Source organism: Gracilinanus agilis, chromosome 1 (genome assembly GCF_016433145.1).
Source record: "Gracilinanus agilis isolate LMUSP501 chromosome 1, AgileGrace, whole genome shotgun sequence".
NCBI lineage: Eukaryota > Metazoa > Chordata > Mammalia > Didelphimorphia > Didelphidae > Gracilinanus > Gracilinanus agilis.
In genome coordinates, this window is record NC_058130.1 from 221052548 (window position 1) to 221075154 (window position 22607).

Here is a 22607-nt window from a genome sequence, read left to right on the forward strand (position 1 = left end):
GGATGCTCTGAAAGGAGTTTGAGAATAAAGACTTGAGGGAGATGGGTATGAGATAGGGTGGAGGGAGGGTGGGTGAGCTATGAGCTCTGTGCTACCTCAGTGTACCACTGGTACTAGAGCTGACCAAACATATTTGAGGTGGAGCATCATTGTAGAAATTTTTCCTTGAGAAGAATTTATGAGCAAATAAGAGAGAACATTACAAGAAGTAAAATGTTTTTTTTCCAAGTCTCTACTTTTTGTTTATTAAAAAAAGGATTTGAACATTAAAAGCTCTCTCCAATAAGGGAATAATTTTGATTATATTAAATATAAAAGTTTTTGTACAAACAAAACAAATGAAACCAAGATTAGGAGGGAAACAACAAACTTGGAAAACATTTTTTCAAACAAATTTCTCTTATATAGGTCTCATTTCTCAAATATATAAAGGATGAAGTCAAATTTATAAGAATCCAAGTCATTCCCTGATTGATAAGTGGTCAAAGGATATGAATAGGCAGTTTTTAGATGACAAAATCAAAGTTATCAATAATCATATATGTTTCAAATCCATCTTGATTAGAGAAATGCAAATTAAACCAACTCTGAGGTACCCCCTCACACCTATCAGATTGGCCAATATGACAGTAAAGGGAAATGATAAATGTTGGAGGGGATGTGGCAAAGTTGGGACACTAATGCATTGCTGATGGAATTGTGAACTGATCCAATCATTCTGGAGGGCAATTTGGAATTATGCTCAAAGGGTGATAAAAGGATGCATATCTTTGACCTAGTAATACTGCTACTAGGTCTATATCCCAAAGAGATTAAAAAATAGGAAAGGACCTATTTGTACAAAAATATTTATAGTTGTTCTTTGTGGTGGCAAAGAATTGGAAACTAAAGGGATGTCCCTCAATTAAGGAACAGCTGAACAAATTGTGGTATATGATAGTGATGGAATACTATTGTGCTATAAGGAATGATGAGCAGAATGATTGCAGAAAGAGCTGGAAAGATATACATGAACTGATACAGAGTGAAATAAGCAGAACCAAGAAAACATTAAAAACAGTAACTGCAATATTTTGCAATGATCAAATGTGATAGACTTTGCTACTAACAGCAATATAATGATCCAGGACTTCTAACAAAGAATGTTATCCATCTCCAGAGAAAGAACTGTTGGAATAAAAATGCAGATGAAAGCATATAATTTATCACTCGTTCGTGTATATGTTTTGAGGTTTTTGGTTTTATATGATTATTCACTATAAAAATGAATAATATTGAAATATGTTTTGCATGATAATACATGTATAACCCAGACTGAATTGCTTGCTAGTTCCAGGAGGGGAGAAGGAAGAAAGGAGGGAGACAATTTGGATTATATAACTTTGGAAAACGTATGTGGAGATTTGCTATTAAAATAAAACATTAAACAAAAAAATAAATTTTCTTTTTAGGAAAACATATAAGACAGGAGAGAACATACATTAAAACTAAAGCTTGTCTGACATTTATGTATTTTTAAATTTTTTTATATTTCTGCTCAGTTCTTATTGAATGTCAACATGTAATAAACTTATGATTTATATATGTGTTTCAGTCTTGTGAGTGGGAAGTCAGAGGAATAGCAACAAGTACGAAATACAAAGAGAGGAGGAAGTAGAGAAGATAAACTTTCTATTAGAGATGTAAGGATCTCTTTTTTTTCCCTTCCTGTGGCAAGAGGGCTCTAGAGTGAAATGAAAGAGACTATTATTGATTTTATATTTCCTAATTTTCCAAAGCAAGACAAAGGCAAAGGAAAGTTCCCCATAATATGAAATGCTAAAACTTAAGGTTTTTTTTTTTTTTTGGTTTTTTTTTGTGATAATGGTTTAAAAAAAAAAAAAGCTTTTGCTTATAGAAGCTTGTGAATTTTAGTTCTGGGTTTTGTTCATAGTGTATTTCTCAAATGGAGATTTCTCTAGAACAATTTTTTTTGTTGTTTTTTAAACCCTTAACTTCTGTGTATTGGTTCCTAGGTGGAAGAGTGGTAAGGGTGGGCAATAGGGGTCAAAAGTGACTTGCCCAGGGTCACACAGCTGGGAAGTGTCTGAGGCCAGATTTGAACCTAGGAACTCCCGTCTCTAGGCCTGACTCTCAATCCACTGAGCTATCCAGCTGCCCCCATTCTAGAACAATTTTAAATACTTTCATTTAAATGTTAGCCACTAATGTTTAAAATTGTACTAATTGTTGATTCCCCAACAGCAGAGAAGAAAGGACTTGTGATTTGGGTATGAGAATCTCCCACAAGAGTCAACAGAAAGGTCCTGAATTTGTTTTGTATTCATATTTGTATTCATGACATATATCTTAGTGTTTTCTTCATACTTTCTTCACAGTGAATGTGTAAAATATTGTATATAGTGCTATTGATTTTTGGAATGCAAAGCATTTTTTAACCTAGGAATTAGTTCCTCTTTTGATCTGAAAGCTGCAAGTTTAAAATTTAAGCTGTTGTCTAGAAAACATAGTGCTCTTCTAATTAACAGGTATATTAACAGGTTCTGCAGTGTACAAAGTTAATTTGGGTTTGGTAAACTGCAGAAATGATTGCTTATTGCAATAAGAAAATTCTATGAGAATTCTATGAAAATTCTAGAAAAAAAAATGCTTGGGACTAATGTAAAAGACCTTGAATGTTAATTGAACAAATCCAGGTTCCACTCATAAGCAGCTTCTGCTTGATGGAATATGAGAGAAATCTGGGGTGGAGCTGAAACAAATGCAACTTTTCTTGGAGCCATAGTATAAAGATAAGAAACGAGGATGGGCAGCTCTGAAAAGGGTTTGGAGGTCCCTCACAGAGGTTTCTGTCCTCCCTGAACTCCCATTAGTAGTTCTGATCTCTAACAAATTACTCTCCCTAAAAACCATGATATAATGCCTTAGAATGAATTCTGTAGCATGATCCACAAAAAGATGGGGTAAAAGATCTAATCACCTGCCAGCAAGCACCTGGAGGGAGAAGGGAAGGGAGGGAGACAAGTTTGATCATAGAACCTAAGAAAATTTATGTGGAAATTTGTTATTACATATAATTGGTAAAAATAAAAAGATGGAGTGAAGTAATTTTTTTAGCCCAAAACAATTTAGAAGGCCAGCATGAAGGATCTGGTGCACAGGGGTTGGAGGCATGGGGAACAGGCGCTGGGCACAGTTGAAGCAACAGCAAAGGCTCCCAGAACTCTTGACCACAGATGGTAAAGGAGAGATCAGATAATTGCATGGAAGGAGATTACAGGAGTCCCTTTGCTGCCTCTGGGTGCAAGACTCTTATTGCATTGTTCATGCACAGATCCAGGTTGCAGCCTTGGGCAGAGGTTTCAGAGTGAGGATGAGCACTAGCAGACACCAGTGTTTGCAGCCACAGGGGAGCAGGGGATCTTGGTCACAGTTCCAAGGGGATAAAAGAGGCCTTGGGGTTGCTCACAGACCAGAGCACAGGCCAGGAGAGTATTAAACACACCTCTCTTGACATCATACCACCTTGGAAGAACTGAAAGCAGAAAGTTCCACAGCTAGCTCTGAAGGTGGCTGCACAAAGAACCTGAAGCTTGGAACAGTGCTCCCTTCACCACAATTACTGAGCCCAATTTTAACAGTTTTTTTTTTTAATTAAAAGAAAAAGGCTGGAAAATGAGCAAACAACAAAAAAAGAAACTCAACATAGAAAGCTATTTTGGTGACAGAGAAGATCAAAACACAAACTTGGAAGATGACAACAAAGTCAATTCTGCTGCATCCAAAGTAGTCTCTAAGAAAAATAAGAATTGCTTTCAAGCCCAAAAAGAATTAATAGAGGAGCTCGAAAAGAATTTAAAAAAATCAAATAATCAAACATCAATAGCTTGGTTAAGGAGGCACAAAAAAAAATACTGAAGAAATTAATACTTTATGCAGAATAGGCCAATTGGTAAAAGAGGCACAAAAAATCCAAAGAGACACCTGTGCAAAGACACCTTCTAGGTGGAAGGGAAGAACTTCACTAAGTCTCAGACGACATCTGAACTGGACTAAGCATTCTTCTTGCTCTCCTTTACTTTGTCTACTAGATTTCCCTCAGCACATGTCCCTGGGCTAGCTATGGAACACCCCTGCTGTTTTTCTACCCTGAGCAAGGCTGATAAATGATTCAACCGAGAACTAGAAAAAAGTCGGAAAGTAAAAAAGCTAGTGCTCACCTCTACCTAGAGTAGTAGAGTTTCAAATCAGTTATGTTTGTGAATATGAAAGGAATACTGACTATAATAATTAGTTCAGTTTGCTCAAGCCTCCATTTTTTCCAGTGGTTTCTGATCCTATGAAGTAATAATACTTTGAAATAATAATAACACTTTGTGACTGGAAGCTAAGCTTGAGAAACAAGGACCACCTACTGAACCTGCCTGGACTATGAGAAACTGTTGTGAGTTTTCCAGATAAAACAACTGTTATCAATAAAACAACCCACAGGGAACCCCTCCTACTACAGGAATTGACTTATATCCCTTCCCCTAAGCTATGGTGGTTTTTGAGCAATGAAAAGCTAGTTTGTCCTGTAGTTGGTGGGCTCCCTTAGGAGAGGAATTCTGCATTCATGCCATTCTGCTGAAAATATAATAGACATAATGTCTGTGCCTCTCCCTCTGGTTCTTGGTATCTCTCTCAGTTGGACTCTGGTAGTGGGTTGACATTTCTTATTTTATTATGAGGGCTAATATAACTTAATATCTGCTAAATTGGAGATTTACAGCAATTTTTTCCAGAGTGCTTTACTAAGTTTGTGGAAATTACTATGTATATGTTATCTATGTAGAATTCCAAAATGTAATTATTTTGTCAATCTGATATTGGAAGATCTTAGGCAAAAGTATTGGAAGCTTAGCATCTCATTCTCCTTGGGGAGAAATGAAAAGTTTGAATTTAGCTTAATTAAAAAAAATTTTTTTTGAAACTAAAATTTTTTCAGTATTCAAATATTATAATGGCTATCTGATAGGTGCTTGATTTAAAAAAACACCAAAGTTATTAGTTCCTTCTGAGAATCTGGTTATTGAGTTCTCCTATTTTCTTTTTCAGCCAAGCAGTTATAAAAATTCACCTATTACAAAGAAGACTCCAGGAGATTTCCTGGGAAGGTACAGATTACTGAAGTCTATCTAAGAACCCCACCCCCCCAAGACTGGATGGATTCTGGGGAAACAGGATACTCTTTTCTTTTGTAAAAGCCATGAGAGTGTCTCCTGGATGCTAATTGCCAATGTGTATTTTCCTTTGTAAGGCTTACTTGCTGAAAGGAAGTGCTCCCAAAGGCTCTTTGTCCTTGCCTTGACCCTAGATTCCCTCCCACCTTTGGTGAACAGAAAGCCTCTCTCAGACTCTCCTGGACATTATCTTTTTTTTTTTTTTTTTTTTTTTTTTGGTTTAAACCCTTAACTTCTGTGTATTGTCTCATAGGTAGAAGATTGGTAAGGGTGGGCAATGGGGGTCAAGTGACTTGCCCAGGGTCACACAGCTGGGAAGTGTCTGAGGCTAGATTTGAACCTAGGACCTCCAGTCTCTAGGCCTGACTCTCAATCCACTGAGCTACCCAGCTGCTCCCTGGACATTATCTTTTATTTCTGGCTATGGTCAACAGCAGAATCACTTTGACCACAGAGGAAAATAACTTTGCTAGAAACCCCCAGATTGACCTTGGTCTTAGATCAAACACTAAGTCCTCCAGTACCAGCCAATTACCAAGCTAGAACTCAACTGAAGACAATCAAAACAGCCATATCTTAATCATATCAAGCTCCAATAAATCCAATTAGCCAGATTAATGCCTTTACTTTCTAAATAAATTCTTTGTGTGGTTCATTGGGAATCCCAGGACTGTAGTTCTGTGGGGCTTCCCAAATTATAATCTATCTGCTCTCATTACTTTGATAGTTTTGATTTATTTACATGTTGATGGAGGCATATGGTCATATTGTCTTCTCCATTGTTTTACTCCACACAGCCTCAAAGGGAATTCCCTCAGTCGAGTAGAATCCGGGGAAGAGACTAGAAAGTCACTCCCACTGGGAGGAGAGGAGTGGCTGGAGAAGAAAGACTCTATCCAAAGTGGGAGTCCATCCAAATTTACCTTTCTTCATCCAAACACCACAATCTTCCCCCCTTGACACTGATATAGTCATCTACGTACATGATGTTTCCTCCACTAGAGTGTAAGCTGAAGGGCAGGGGCTATTTTATTTTACCTCTCTATTCCCAGTGCCTGGAGATATAATCCCCAGGATTAAAGTGATTAAAAAGTATCAATTGATTAATCATCAACATGAGTGCTCTCTCTAATAGTGAAGCCTGAAGCCAATTCATTCTTTCATCATGAGCAATTCTTGTCTGCATCCTCCTATAAATACTCCATAAGGGTTTCCACCTAAGTGCTGGGATGGTGTCTCAAAATCTGTCTTCATTCATACTATTCACTTTTGCTCTAGAGGAGTCATTCTCCCCACCCCCTGTATTTTCTATTGGCCAATTACCTCTTGCCTAAAGACATGCACAGCCTTTCCTGATTTCCTGAGTCAGTTAGTTGTACCTTTCTCCCTGCCCATCTGTCCTGATGTTGTTCTGTCAAGCCCAAATTTTCAACTTTCTAGGTTGATGTATATCATTGGGAAGGTCCTTAGAGCAAAATCACCCTGTACCCACTGCCAATCCCCTAAGATATGATGATTTGTAACTATTTTTTCTTAGCTGTATAAATTCAGTTGTTTGTTGTTGTTTTTTACCAAGTCCTGGGTCTCTTTGATGTCTGAAACCAATAATCCATGATCTGTTTCCACAGTGCTTCCATCGATAAATGGCAAATTTATATGCTTCTTAAGTTCTGCATCACTATTTTCTTTCTCACTATAAAACACAAATTCCACTTGGTCATTGCTCATAATTTTAATTCACTGTTTTCTTATTTTAACCTGTCTATGCTCCATCATTCCACAGAGGCCTTGGAAAAACTTTGAGGGGATTTTATTATTTTTTTTTAATAAGCTTGAGTTTTTCTTATTTACTTTTTTTCTCCCAGTTATCTTCATGAAACTCTACTATGTATGACTCAATCCCTTGGATTTATGCATCAGAGCCAGTTTATAGGGGAAGACCTTTTTATAATGTGGTGTCTTGGTATATCAGTAACTAGCCTCTCTCCCATGGGGGTTCCAAGGCTATATTAAATTTTATTTCCCATAGGATAGTATTGTAGAAAAATTCTCTAGTATTTAACAAACAAAAATGAAAACTGTATCTATTTCCTCTTATGAGTAAATACTTTATTTTCATTTGGTAAACTAGGTCCTTACCTAAGGTCTTGCAGAAAACTTTCATTATCTTCAACCTCAACTCCAATTCCAGTTTGTATGTCCATTTAAAAAATACTGAAAGACATAGTTTTCTCTGGAGGAAAATAATCACATGGTAAATATAATCTATGGCAAACATTCTGAAACTAGGCAGGTGACATGGAACTTCCTTGGGCATCCTCAGCTTTCTTTTAAGATTTTGTGGCAGGAGTAAACAAGCTAAATTCAGTGCCATAGAGCTATTTCAGCAGTGAGCATTTTATTTTGGATCTCTTTGTTGATGCTTGTTTTATTTTACATTTTCAGGGAAGCACTAAGAAAATGTGAGGATGATTCAGTAACACCTCACTCGATAGATTAGTGTCACTAGGGAAGTGGGATTCTGGGAGCTGGGACTGCTAAAATGGAAATTTCTTTAGAATCTTGGGAAGCGCAGCGCAGTCTCAGAAATTCAAATTCTTTTTCATAGAAAGTGATTAAGAAGTATATAATGTATGTAAAGTCCCATATAATGGGCTAATTTGGTGAAATGTCATGAGGGATTGAGGTACAGATTAAATAAAAGTTACTCATATGATGGCAAGAATACTGAACCAGGAAGTAGGATAATTGAGTTCTAGTCTTAACCCATGGCCGACCTTCTATGAGACTTCAGGTAAGAAGTACTTTGCTTCTCTGTTATCTCAATTTTTTCTGCTCTTAAATGGGGATAATAATATCTATCCACAGGATTTTTTTAATGAGGATAAAATCAGATTATGGACATGAAAACTCTTTGAAAAATATAAAGTGTAATATTAATGGAAGGTATTGGGGTGTGCTGATAAATAACATTTGACTATATATATATAAAACACTTTTAAAGCTTAATCTGTAGAGAAAACTTCCAGGAGTGGAGCCAAGACAGTGGTTGTGCTACCATGAGAATTCTCTTTGACCAAGATTAAAATATCTACAAAATGAATACAGGAGTGAAAGAACCAACAGGGAGACAGGGTGGAACAACTTTCAAGAAAAGAAACACTTAAAAACTCAGGGTAGAGCTCCAAGACAGGACAATCAAGGTTGTGCCTGACTGGATCAAGAACACAGTCCCTGACCTGATCAAGATCAGAGTGAGACAAAAAATAAACTTATACCTGAAGCAGGTCTTTAAGCTATCAGAATCTCAAGGGTCAATTGAATCAGCAGGGAGAAGGGGATATCAGAGCTTTCAGCTCTCAGACCATCATATCATTCCCCCAAGCCTACCTAAAATTAGATAGGAAAAATGAGCAAACAACAAAAAAAGCACTTAACTCTAATATTTATGGAGTCAAAGAGCAAGGTACAGACACAGAAGGGGACAGTGAAAGCAAAGGAAACACACACAAAGTCCAAAAGAAAAATATGGTTTGGACATAGATTCTGGAAGAACTCAAAAAAGACTTCAAAAACCAATTAAGAGAGGCAGAGGAAAAGTGAGAAAGAGAAATGAAAGTGATGCAAGAAGAAATGGGCCAATTGAAAAAGGAGAACCAAAAATTGAGAGAGAAAAATCAGGTCTTAAAAATCAGAATTGACCATCTAGAAACTAATGATTTCATGAGAAATCAAGAAACAATAAAGCAGAATCAAAGGAATGAAAAAAGCAGAGGAAAACATGAAATATCAACAACTGATCTAGAAAATAGATCTAGGAGAGACAATCTGAGAATTATTGAACTATCTGAAAGCCATGATCAAGAAAAAACCTTGGAAATCATATTATAAGAAATTATCAAAGATAACTGTCCAGAGATCCTTGAACAAGAAAATAAAATTAAAATTGAAAGAATTCACAGATCACCTCCAGAAAGAAATCCTCAAATGACAACTTTTAGGAATACGAGAACTAAATTCAAGAGCCACCAAGCCAAAGAAAAAATACTTCAAGCAGCAAGAAAGAAACCATTCAAATGCCATGGAGCTACAATCAGGATCACACTGGACCTAGTGGTTTCTACATTAAAGGATCAAAAGGCATGGAATATGATATTCAAGAAGACAAAGGATTTGGGGTTATAACCCAGAGTCACCTATCCAGCAAAACTGAGTATGTTCTTTCAGGGGGAAAAATGGACATTCAATTAGATTTCCAAGCATTCCTGAGGAATAAGCCAGACTTAAACAAAACATTTGAAGTCCAAATATGAGACACAAGAGAAGCCCATAAAGATACAGGCCTCCAGAAGAAGTTGAATGGACTTGAAGGACACCTTTCTCCTCTCTAGGTCATTATAGACAATGTAGTGTTCCTAAAGGAAAAAGAACTAGGGTTTCAATGGAGCAAAGAAAAAATTCCAAGATGGAAGAGGGAAGGCTTGACCCTTGTCAAGATGACAGAGAAAGGATGGGCATTGTACAGAGAAGAGAAAGAAGAGAACAGTTCTATAACTATAGAACTTAAAAACTGATCTGAGGATCTTCCAAAAGATAAGAAAGATGTGTGATGAGTAAATATAGTCATCCCTCGCTAAAAAAAAAAAAAAAAAAAAAAGTTTAATCTGAATTAATATTTTCTCTACCATCTTTTTAATTCTAGATAATCAAGAAAACAATAAATCAAACAATGATTTGTTACATTTGCTGTTTTTTGAGTTGTAAATGCTAACATTGAAGGTTTAACAATAAGTTCTCTGAGCCCCTTCAAGCTGGTTCTAGCACACTCCTAATTTTGGGGTTGAAAGATATTGTTCCTGCCTTGAAAGAGTTAAAAATTACAATTTTGCATGTAAAAAATAAACAGTGAAATTCTGTAATTTCAAAATTCAGAAAGTGACAGGAGAGAGGTAGAGGCTACCATTCAAGGATATCATTCACGATAGTAGCTTTGAAAGTAAAATCTTCAGTCTTGAAGTTCACTTATGGCAGGAATTGAAAAGGGCAAGAATACAGTTTTGGCTCTAAGCATAGAAGAAGGCTGGAGATGCTTAGTGGATATGATTTGAAGGGTACCAAAAAGTCACTTTGTCCAAAAAGAACTCCAATTGGACTTCACTGAGTCTGTAAGGCATTGACAACTTGTGGTAATAATTCAAATATTTCCTGGGAAGGTGAAACTTTAAATCATTAATGGCCATTAACAACTTAGCCTTTAGCTTAAATTCTTTCATTAAATTAGCTAGCTGAAGAGTAAAGGCTCTGAAGGAATAGTAAATAAGAAAGAAGAGATTTTGTGAGGCTATCCATCGTTTTATAGTATGAAACACTTTTTTAGTAGAGCAAGGCAAGGGAAAGGAAATTGGTGAGAGGAAAGGACCATCTAAAAGAGTCATTACAAATTAACTTATTCATGTTCTCCCATAACTTTGCCATGGAGGTCCACCAGAAAGGCTGAGGGCCTTCCTCAATTTCTCCTGACAGTTGCAAGAAGACCAATGGAGCACTTGGGCCTGGCTACCTTTTTGTTATTACTCGCCTTTTCATCAGCCCATCTTCCATTTCTGGCATAAATTTTCCTGATGAAATCCTTTATTCCAGTTCTTCTTCATCACTGGTTATATGTTTCAGTCTGCTCATGCAAACCAACATATAAGAAGAGGTAATAGTGACAAAAAAGGTTGGTTTCTTAAGTAGTTGGTTGCCTATCTTTATCCTACTGTCCTTTTATTAATACCTGAAATTCCATTTTTAGAAATTTTTGTGTCTTCAAGAAACTCCTCTTGAAATTCTTTTATTTCTAGAAAGGATAATTACTCAAGCTAATATCAACTAAGATGCTGGATTAATCAACAGGCAATTGAGAACAGGTTGGCAGAGTATAAAGAACTCCTGCCTTGGGATCAGAAGATAGGTTTGAATCCCAGCTCTGCTACTCAGTACCTGTGTGGCTTTGAGGCAAGTCCCTTTATCCATCTGATTCTCAGTTCTCTCATCTATAAAATTAGATGGGTTAGATGAGATAAGATCTAAAGACATTTCCCTTTCTAATGGTCTGTGATTTTTGGATACTATGAAGTTGCTTTGGGAAAAAAGTGGTAACTTAAGAGAGTAGGACAGAGACAACACGAAAGGTTAGGTAAGTAATCCAGGCTATCTAGATTAGACAATTTTGTCAAGTTTGGGAAGGTTGGTAATGGAAGTGAATGAATTTCTCCTTTTTCTTCCCAGTCTTTTTACAAAAGAAACTTCCATCAAGTAGGACAAGAAAATCTCTTTGGCTCATTTAGGCAGTAGAGGAATAAACTTCTCCCCATGAGTGATGCTGATCTTCTAGACAAGAATTCTTAAAGGGGTGAAAAAGGGCACCATTTACTTGTCCAAGAACGTAGCTAACCATTTTCCAATTTCATAAGCCTCGGGTTGAAGCAGGCAGGTGCTGATGCTTTTTCTGCCAATGTTTTTGAGAGTTTGGGATCTGGTAATGGCAGCTGCGGTAGGATAAAAAAGCCTGCATGGCTGATCTTCTAGTACCTCCCATCCTACTACCCTTCCTGTAGTCTTCTCATAAGAAGGACCTATAAAGTTGCTACTCATACTCACCTATCACTTCTTTCTATTTTTGATACTCAGTCCTCCAACTTTAGGAGGACTATTTAACCCAAAAGACTTTGAGGTCTGCTCACTTTCCAACTCCTTCCTTATTCTTCTTATAGTCATTTGGTGGGGAGATCTGAGGATGTTGTTCTATCCCCTAGGTGACAGACTGTACCACAGTAAGCCCTGAGGCAGGGGCAGTAACAGGTCAAGAAGGCTCCCAGATACAGTGACAGAAAAGGACATCAAATTCTGATATTATTTTCCAAAATTTTAATCATCCCTCTATTTTCTCTCACCTGAAAAATAGCCAGGAAGCAGCATTTTGTTTCATGCCTTGCTATTGTTATTTCTGCCCCCTCCCCCAAGTGTTTTTGTGCTAAGCAGAAAAAAAGTAGTTTAGTCTATTTAGAATAGGTTCTTTATGTATGGTTGCCTGGTTTGGCCCTGCACTGGCTCACAGTGGTTCAGGAATGGTGTCTGTTTAGAAGATAAATGGTGAGTTGGGGTTGGAGTTTATACTAAAGATACAGCTTCTTAGTTCCCTAGTATCACTGCTTGCTTTACAAATATAGTGGACTGGATTAGCATCTTTACCAGGCAAAATCATGAAACAGTGGGTTTGTCTTCTGCACTATCTTCTCTTGGCAGGACCTCATGCTCCAAGACCATTCCTTTCTCCTGCCTCCCCAGACTCCCACTGTGAGTGTTTTCACCTTAACTATCTGTCTGAAGGGCAATTCAAACCTTTAATGGGAAGGAGAGCTTTTCAAGTGTCTTTTTTTGACCTCTCTACTCTCTCTTTCTAGGTATCTTATTCACTCCCATTTCAACTATTGCTTTCCTGCAGATGACCTCCAAATCTAAATATTCAGTCCTGACCTCTTTAAATTCCAGATCTATACCTTCAACTCCCTAAAGGACCACGAGTTTGTATCTCTCTTCCCCTCCCCCCTCCCCATCCCTCTCCAAACACAGAATAAATGTTTGGGGACTATCATGCAATAGAACAATAGGATTCTGGCTTCAAATTGGATATGCTATTTACTATTTGTGTGACTGGAAATCAATCACAAGTATTTTTTACTACTATATTTCAAAATCATAGTCCTTGCTCTTTCTCAGAGGCAGCTAGATAGCTCAGTGGATAAGAGCACTGGGCTTGAAGTCAGGAAGACCTGAGTTCAAATCCAGCCTCAAACACTTTCTAGCTGTATGACTGAGCAAATTTGTTTCATTTTGTCCACTGGAGAAGGAAATGGCAAATCCCTCCAGTATCTTTTCCAAGAAAACCATGGTTTGATGGTTCATTTAATTAGTAATCCACCATTCAAGAGAAATGCCACAAGACACTCAGAAGGAGTATAATTTTGAGCTGTTAGAGGTGGAGGTCTACATCTTGGAAAAAGTCAAGAGAATAACCTTGGCAGGCCCAAAGGTAGAAGCTTCTTGGCTCAGTTTCCCCATTATATTATTTCCTTTTGAAAAGGCATATTTCCCAACTGACTAAACCTGAGTCCAGCTATGAAATGGGATTGCTACTATATGATTGGTGTCAACTATGACTCTTACCTGAAGTAAAACAGCTAAGTATGCTTTACCTAGGCATATATGTATCGAGTCATTCTGTGCCCTTAGGTCTGAAAGACCTAAATGAAGTTTGGATGCTGTCATAATCATGTTTTGGCTTTTTTCTTTTATAGCAAATTTCTATAATAAGAACAAGGTCAGTAGAAGATATGCACACAAAGCAAGTATGTAAGATCTTACAGTTTTCAATCTAAATGTATAGTCATTCTATACCAAACAACCAAGTAAATTAATACTTGGGCTTGTCAACTGCCTGTTAATACTTACATCATCATTACCATAGTGGGGAATAAAGTTTGTATAATATCTTTCCCATCTGAATATGGTTAACAGTTGTTAATATACATTTTCTACTATAGGAAACCTATTTGATATACATTGGTCTCAAAATACAATTGAGAATTAATTACTTAAGCATATCCATATATCCTATTCCAGATCTTTTGTTACAATTGGAGTAAAGATAGCCTTTTATAAGACAGTTTATTTGTATAATTGTTGACCTAAGGAGTGAAAAGCATCTACCTGCAAAGTGTTGTTACCTATGTTTTTATGTATAGAATTAGATCCTTAATAGTATCAGATTCTCCTAAAGGAATTTGAATTAAATAGAATGGAAAACTTTTCAGACAGTAATCAGATCAGACAATCCTGTATGCAGAATGTAAATGATTCTAACAGGGCATGTAAAAACCTAAATTCTCTTAATTCCAAGTGAACTATGGGTTCCTAACTGATATTCTTCCTATTGTTGATAAGATCAGAACCACAAGGTTTGAGCTAGTTTTCACCACATAAGCTAATTACTGGAGAAGAAAATTTGAGACACTTTACTAACACATTGAGATCTATTTTGTAAAAGATTTTAGCAAGAATGTCTAAGGAGTCTCCACAAGTAACTTGGAACCAGAGAAGCAATCTGCTAAAGAGGAGCTCTATCCCAGAATGTCTAAGAGAAGAAGTTTCAAGAGATCAGATGACTATGTGGAACATCTGAGATTTAACATAAATTTTGCTGATTAAATAGCTATTGGGCATGGGCTACAAAAATGCAAGGCGACAATGTTATTTCATGTTGAAGGTCATTACTGTCTTACTTTGGCTTTTTGTTTCCTTGTATCTGTATACTGAGTTCTTTCAATTATCTTGGTGTCATGTGAATTTTCCCTTTAAAATTAGTCCATGATTTTAGATATCCTTGCTATGGTTTGTACTGTGATTGGTCAATCTTGTTGTTCTTACACTAATTTGTCAGGAAAATCGTGATAAGTCTTTTATTGAAAAAAAAGGAGAAATTGGAAAAATGAAATTATTATGATTCCATTTAAAAATCCATTCTACTTTGTATCCTCCAAAGTGTTGTAAAATTGCTCAAGTCACATTTCTTTGTTTCTGAACATAATTCAGTTAGCCTGAAACAAGTTTAGAAATCTAGTTCACCAAATGCCATAGATTCTTCTTTTACCTTCCTCAGGGTGGGATGGAAGAAAATGTTAACAATTGCAGTAATTCTCTTACTGTTCATGGTGTTTCCCTACTTGTGCTTGTAGTGCTGTTGTGGATTGTGCCTCCAACGTATCCTCTGCCTTCTCCATGTTAATGAAAGCATCTGTGGAAGATGAGGAACTCTGGAAGATATTATCAGATAGATTGTATGAGTGGGTCTCAAGGGGTGGAATGTACAGTAGTCTCATGTGGTGTGGACATGATTTCACAGAGAATGTAATCTACCTTGAATAAATGTAAATTGCAAAAGAAGCTCCAACCATCCTATGGAAAAATCTGCACATGATCTTGGGCCATACCTGGAACTTTGCTTTCTTAACTCTGTTTTCTATATACCTGGCCTGGCCTACCATATTATTTTATCATGCTGACCACACCAAGGACTATCCTCTTGTGAGTCAACTTCTCCAGTTAATCCAAATAAAACCTATTAATAACCAAGCTGGCATGGGACCCTCTTTTTTTGGTATCACAGTATTCTCTTAGCAGTAATGGGCAAACTTTTTAAAGAGGGGACCAAAGGAAAAGAAATACTCATCTGTCAGTCTGTTTCTAAGGCAACTCTTTTGAAGTTTCATTGTATTGTATCCTACTCATTGGATTCGTCAGATTAGAAATAATGTTGCACAACAGGATAGAACATTTCAGGGGGCTGCATATGGCCCGCAGGCTACCGTAGTTTGCCCATCACTGTCTTAGAGGGTATGCCATCTTGTAATTGGGCAATCAGTACAGATCTGTCTCCTTACATTTGGCAGAGTTGGCAGGATAGTCTGCTACCCCCCCCCCCCACACACACACATAAATCTTATGTCTTTATTATACTTGGTGATTTATTATACTTGGAGAATGAGGAGTTGAAGATGAGTGCTATTCTGTGAAGGGTGATGGTGGTCAAAAACAGAAGAGGGAAGTTTAGAATAGGGATATCTTTTGGAAGAAAGATGAGTTCTTTTTTGAATGTGTTGAGTTGGCAATGCCTATGGGACACCATGTTTAAATTATCCAATAAGTTGTTAGTGATGTGGGAAACTAAAGCTCTAAAGGACATCTAGGGTTCAGGGAAGAACTTAATTTCTCTGGGCCTATTTTCTCCTCTAGAAAATGAAAGGGCAAGTTGGACTAGATGGTTTCTGAGGCCCCTTGGATATCTATAATCCTATAAAATGTAAAACATAAATGATTGATAGGAGCAAAAGAACAAAATCTTAGAATTGTAAAGAGTCTTAGGGATTGTCTAATCCACTTCATTTTACCTATGAAAAAAAATGGGCCCAGAGGGGCAAAAAGATTTCCCTAAAGTTATTTAATGGTTAAATAATAAAAGAGTCACTACTAGAACCCTGGTCTAGTAACTCTTAGTCCAATACTTTCTTCTACAACCTGTTATGTTTATAATAAATATAGATGGATGTTAAAAGAAGTAATATTTTAATTAAGGCCATGTTGGCAAAATGTAAAATGACCACGTGCCTGCTAAGATCGAATTAAAATTCCCTGTCATACCTTCTCCCACCTGGCTCCCACGTACCAAAGAGAGCCATCCCAATCAAGTCCTCTCTATTTAAGCCACACTTTACGTTGGCTCACATCATCACGTCAAACTGGAAACCCATTGAATCATGGGAAATGTAGTTTCAAAGTCCCCTAAACGTCCTTAGGAAGTTTGTCATATATCTAAATATTTTAAGGCTCAAATGAACCCCCAAAATTCCAAATAACGCAAACCAAAACATCACTTCTTGCATTTATCTCTAACTTTAATTCCTGAGTTTGAAAGCAAGCAGCTACTTATGGGAACAGTGTGGTAAAGTGAAAAGAGCAATAAATTTGGGATCCGAAGACCTGGAGTCAAATCTAAATACCACTCAGAGTGAACTTGGAAAGGTCACTTGTCTTTTATGGGCCATTATTTCCTTTTCTATAAAGTGATAGGGTTGGTCTAGATGAGAAATTCTACAACTTTTTGGTTGCAAGACCCCTTTATACTCTTAAAAATTACTGAGAACCTCTTCGTACTCTAAAAAATTACTGAAGACCCCAAAAAGATTTTTAAAAATCTGTATTACAACTATCAAAATGTATTGTATTGGACATTGAAACTGATACATTTTAAAAATGTTTATGAATTTATCTAAAAATACCAATAAAACTTATGTTAATAGAGATAACTTTTCCTTAATGAAAAATAATTATATTTTCCAAAACAAAAAAAACTGAAAAGAGAGGCATCGTTTTATATATTCTTGCAAATCTCTTAATTGTCTTGCTTAATAGAAAACAGCTGGATTCTCATCTGCTTCTGCATTCAATCAGTTGCCATATGTTGTTTTAGTTGACACATATGAAGGAAATTCAGCTTTACATAGTTGCAAAAGGGATTATTTCAAAAACTCTTAGTATTGTTATGAAAAATGTTTTTCTTTTCATTTCTTTTTTTTTAAACTCTTACCTTCCATCTTGGAATCAATACTGTGTATTGGTTCCAAGGCAGAAGAATGGTAAGGGTAGGCAATGGGGGGTCAAGTGACTTGCCCAGGGTCACACGGCTGGGAAATGTTTGAGGCCAGATTTGAATATAGCACCTCCTGTCTCTAGGCCTGGCTCTCAATCCACTGAGCTACCCAGCTGCCCCGTTTTTCTTTTCTTATGAATCCCCAAAAGAGTCTTGAGGACCCTTACAGGTTCAGACTATACTTTGAGATAAATTCTAAGGTACTCTATTAACCCATGATGCCCTAGTATTTCTCAATACTAGCTCAGATACAGTGAGAGGTAGCAAAAACTCTAAACCTAGTCAAATAATTCTAGCCTAGACCCTGTAAGGAGTCATCCTAGTAAGAACAGTTAATGCTGATAACACCTAGTTGGGACATGGGGATGTGATTCACTAAGATTGAGAGAGAAGAGATATCAGAAAACAGGTAGTGTACTCATGAAAGTATCATCATCTGGTACTTGTCACCAGTTGGTCTTCTGACAAGTGGTCAGCAAATGCCAGCTGCTAGATTAATATCACTTGTCTCTTATAATGACCAACTAGCTCTAAAATACTGTTTCAGGGAGGCTGGTGGGAGATCCGTGCAGGCTAGTTATGGTCGTAATGTCTTTTTCTGTACTAAAATGAAACAAAAACCAATGCTGAAAAAATGTTTTCTTATATTCATTCTCCACTAGGGCTCATGAAACACTCTCTTGAAGTAGTTGTACTTGTGACTGAAAAAATGGACTTATAATTTTTGTGTTATTTGCCCTCCCCAAGTGTATTTGCATCTAAAAGGAAGAATCAATCAATCATTTGCTAAGTACTTAATTTTGGAATTCTTGTCAGATATTGTGCTAAGGAATGGGGATACAAAGAAAAAACAAAAACTCTTCACCCTTAAGGACTTCTTTCCCCAACAAGGGGAGACCACACAAATAAATTAAAATATATAAAATATAGAGTAATCTTAGAGATAGCAGTAACTCTTTTGAGGACAGACAATGGCCTTCTGGAGGTGGCTCTTAAAAGTCTTAAAATAAGCTAGAGATATTGGGTGACAATGCCTTTAAATCCAAAAGAATGAATCTTTATATTGTGGCAATTTAGGGCAAATTGAAAAATAAAAAAAAAAGATATTTGGGGGCAAATATCCTACCCAGCAACTTTCTAATTATGCTAAATAGCTTTCAAATTTAATATAAGCCTTATATTATGCTATTCCACCAAGTGCCTCTAGGCAGGATAACTGACTATAATTGGGGTCTAATCCGTTACTTGGGTTAAAAACTATGTCATTCTGTTTCTTAGTCACTTAAGTCAGCTGATTTATGGCAATAATCTTTGCCCACCTAAAAGAGAAGAGGGTATATAGCACTTGTAAGATTCCCTTCCTTCAAGGAGGCCAAACTGAGTGATTCAGAGGTGAGAGATAATCCCAGGGAATAGATGATGAAACTGACCTTCCCTGTTCATGGTGAATGAAATGTTACAGTGTCAGATTAGTTCACTATATCAGATGTTTCTGGTTGATTTTTGTTGTTAAAAGGAAGGCAAAGTTGATTTAGAGATAGTGAGAACATTTACAAAAATTACCATCATCTATTAAAAGTATATGCACACACACATATATATTTATAAACCTTCCTTCTTCCTTGTTCCTTTCTTCATCTCCCTCTTCTTGTCTTCCTTTCTTCCTTTCCTTCTCTCCCCCTCCCTCTATTACTTACTTCTTCTTTTCCTCTTACCCTCCATCTCTTCCCTTCTTCCCTTGAGTGCCTTCTCCAACTTCTTCCCTTAACCAAAAAAACCCAACCCAATGCCCTCCAAAAGAAAAACTAATAAAAAAAAAAACACAACCTGGGAAAATATTCTCATGAAATCAAGTGCCTGAAGGCTCCAAATAGGATTTGCTGATGATGTCATATACAATAAAAAGGCATACACAATCTCTGAAGTTTTGCTGTTTATAACCAGAATTCTTTTAAAAGAATTTTTTTTCCTTCATAGACAATAATAGCAATAGTTCACCTTTAAATATCACTTTATCAAGCAGTTTTCTCAAAACAATCCTGTGAGGTAGGTAGTGTGAATCTTATATCTTTATTTTATAGATGAGAACTTGATCTACTTCAGTTATAAAAAGACTGCCTCATGATGCCACTGAAAATGTATTATTTCATCTAAAGGCTCCTTCTTAGTCATTGCTTAGGAATAGAATTACTTTTAATTCCATAACATGTGCTCAGAGCTGGGCAAAATTTTGACCTAAGAACTGATAGCAGCAGTGAAAGTTGGTAGATGGGTAGTGAATAACAGTAGGAGAGAGTGAGGAATGAGTGGCACAAGTCAGTTCATTAAAAAAAACAAACAAACCCCAAAACAAAGAAACCCTTACCTGTCAATCTTAGAAGTGATACTAAATATTGGTTCCAAGGCAGAAGAGTGGGAAGGACTAAGCAGTGGGGGCTAAGTGAATTGCTCAGGTTCACACAGCTAGGAAGTATCTAATGCCATTACTGAACTGAGGACTTCCAGCTATCCACTAGATATCATCTAGCTGCCTCAAATCAGTTCATTTAAAAAAAAAAAAAAGCTATGCTGACAAAAGGTTCAGTGGATGAAGTAATTTAAACTATTGTCTAAAATTAGGTTTTTTTGATCACAGGTAGATTTTGATTAGTCATTGTTTGTGGTAAAATAACAGAGAAAGAAATAAGCATTTATTAATCCCTTCCTAGATGTCCAGCACTGTGCTTAATACTTTACAAATATTTCATTTGATCCTTACAACAACCCTCAGAGGAGATGCTATTAAGACACCCATTTTACAATTGAGACAGCTGAGGCAAAAAAGTATAACTTGCCCAGGGTTACACAGCTAGGAAGTGCCTGAAATTGGATTTGAACATAGGTGTTCCTAACTCTAGGCCTGGCATTTTATCCACAGCATCACCTAGTTACCAAGGATAGAATAAGTGTCAAAAATTTTATTAGTTGTGTTTAAATATAAAATAATGTAGCAGAAAATATTTCTATTTTTCTCATCTTGATTTTTGTTGTCTTAGACGATTAATATTAAATATTTAAACTAAGTAAGACAGAATGATGGGATTGAACATCATTTATTTGATTACCTCTTGACACATGCCAAATGGCATTTTTTATGTTGGCAAAACACTGGCAATACTTACCAAGGTGCGGTAAAATGGCCAATTGTGGATAACAACATCTCAAGGATGAAGACCACAATTCCCTATTTATTAAGGAGAAACTGTTCAATTAAAACCATCTTGACTGAGATCCAAACCTTTGCAAAACCTAATACATCAGAATCTAAGAGCATGGAGGAATTTCCACATGTCTAATGAGAACACAGTGACCATATCTTCACAGTTTTCTTTCTTTAACAAGGATATTCATAAATTTGTAACATTTATATATGATACACATATTATTTAGTATTATTTTCTATATTCTCAAATAGAATATCATGAATTTATAACTAATAATAAGTTAAACAGTAAAATACCTAGAGACCAGAGTAGAACAGAAATGTCAATACAACTGGCCAGTGATCCAGTTTAATATGCACCAGTTCCATAAAAATTTTTTGGCTCCTAGAGTACCATTTATAACGGTATTCCCTTGCCTCCAGTTAGGACTATAACAAATCTCAGAGATGGATGGCTTTCTGAATCCCTGAGATCTCCAAAAGAGCAATTTTTCCTTTAGAATCAAACTTTGACCTAAAGAGATAAAAAAAAAAAAAGAGAAAAGACCTATTTGTACAAAAGTATTTATAGTTGTTCTTTTTGTGGTGGCAAAGAATTGGAAAGTAAAGGGAGGTCTCTCAGTTGGGGAATGGCTAAAGTGCCTATATAACAGTGCTGCAGTGATTGTGCAGGAGACAAGATTACTGGCATAACCTTCAGTGTATGAATAGAATCTGTGAGGGTCACAGCAGAGGAAGGAGAAAGAGACTGGCAAAAGCCAGAACCTTCAAGTTGAGCCAGCAGATTGAGATTGGAGCAAGAATTGGAGGCAGAGTATGGGGCCTAGTAGCAGCCATTACTCAGAGCAGCTGTAGCATCCATATCCCAGAGTAAAGGCCTACCTGCCCATTTGTGAGGAGAGCACAAAGTTCCAATGGGAAAACTGAAGGCCAAAATATGAGTGAATAGAAGAAAACACCAAACACAATGATGAAACATTAGGGGTTATGAGAAGTCCAAGAAATAAACCCAGAAGAGTCACCCCATAGCAACTATAAGCAGAGCTTAAAAAAAAAAAAGATGACTTGGTCATAAGGACTCCAAGGATGCCTGGAAGAAATACCACAAGAGATACATTGTAAATGAAATGAGATATTAGGAGGAAAAAAAACCTGAAGAGAATAATAAATAGCATAGAACAAGAGATAGAAAACCTTACCCAAGTAATGAACTCTTTGAAATACAGAATGGAACATGAGTAATGTTCTCTATGATGAACTAATGACTCTATGAGAGAACAAATGATATCAGAACTAAGTCAAAAGGCAGAAAAAAAATTAAAGTCATCAAAAACAACAGACCTAGGAATGGTTTGACTTGAAGAGAGATAATTTAAGAATTATCCGATTCAAGCCATGATAAAAAAAAAAAAAAGCCTAGACATCATCTTTAAAGAAATTATCCAGTAAAACTGTCCTAATAGAAATTCTAAGACCAGAGGGTAAAATAGAAATGGAAAAAATCCACTGATTACCTCCTGAGATTCTAAAATGAAAACTCCCAGGAATAGCATAATCAAATTCCAGAGCTCCTAGATGAAGGAGAAAATATTTAAAGTAGACAAAAAAAATCCAATTCAAATATTGTGGAGCCACACTCAGGATAGCAACTTCTACAATGAAGCATCAGAGGGCTTGGAATATGGTATTCTGGATGGCAAAGGGCTAAGATTACAACTGAGAATCACCTACCTGGTAAAACTGAGTATAATCCTTCAGGGGCAAAAAATGGATATTCATTGAAAGAGAGAACTTTAAAATATTCCTGATGAAAAGCTTAGAACGGAATAGAAAATTTGATTTTCAAATACAAAACTCAAGAAAAACATAAAAAGGTAAACAAAGAGAGAAACCAATAAATGATTCGAGGTTAAACTATTTACATTCATACATAGGA

At 36.4% G+C, this 22607-nt stretch overlaps 1 protein-coding gene across 1 annotated transcript in view; it reads right to left on the bottom strand.

Moving 5' to 3' along the window:
* Nucleotides 1-7426, bottom strand: part of VWA3A (von Willebrand factor A domain containing 3A) — a 78856-nt gene extending 71430 nt beyond the window's left edge. The window contains exons 1-2 of the mRNA XM_044657451.1: nucleotides 7362-7426; nucleotides 6795-6915 (exon numbers count right to left, since the gene is read on the bottom strand). Of these exons, the coding sequence (XP_044513386.1) occupies nucleotides 6795-6915; nucleotides 7362-7426 (186 nt within the window). The remainder of the gene's footprint in view (nucleotides 1-6794; nucleotides 6916-7361) is intronic.
* Nucleotides 7427-22607: the final 15181 nt, after the last annotated feature.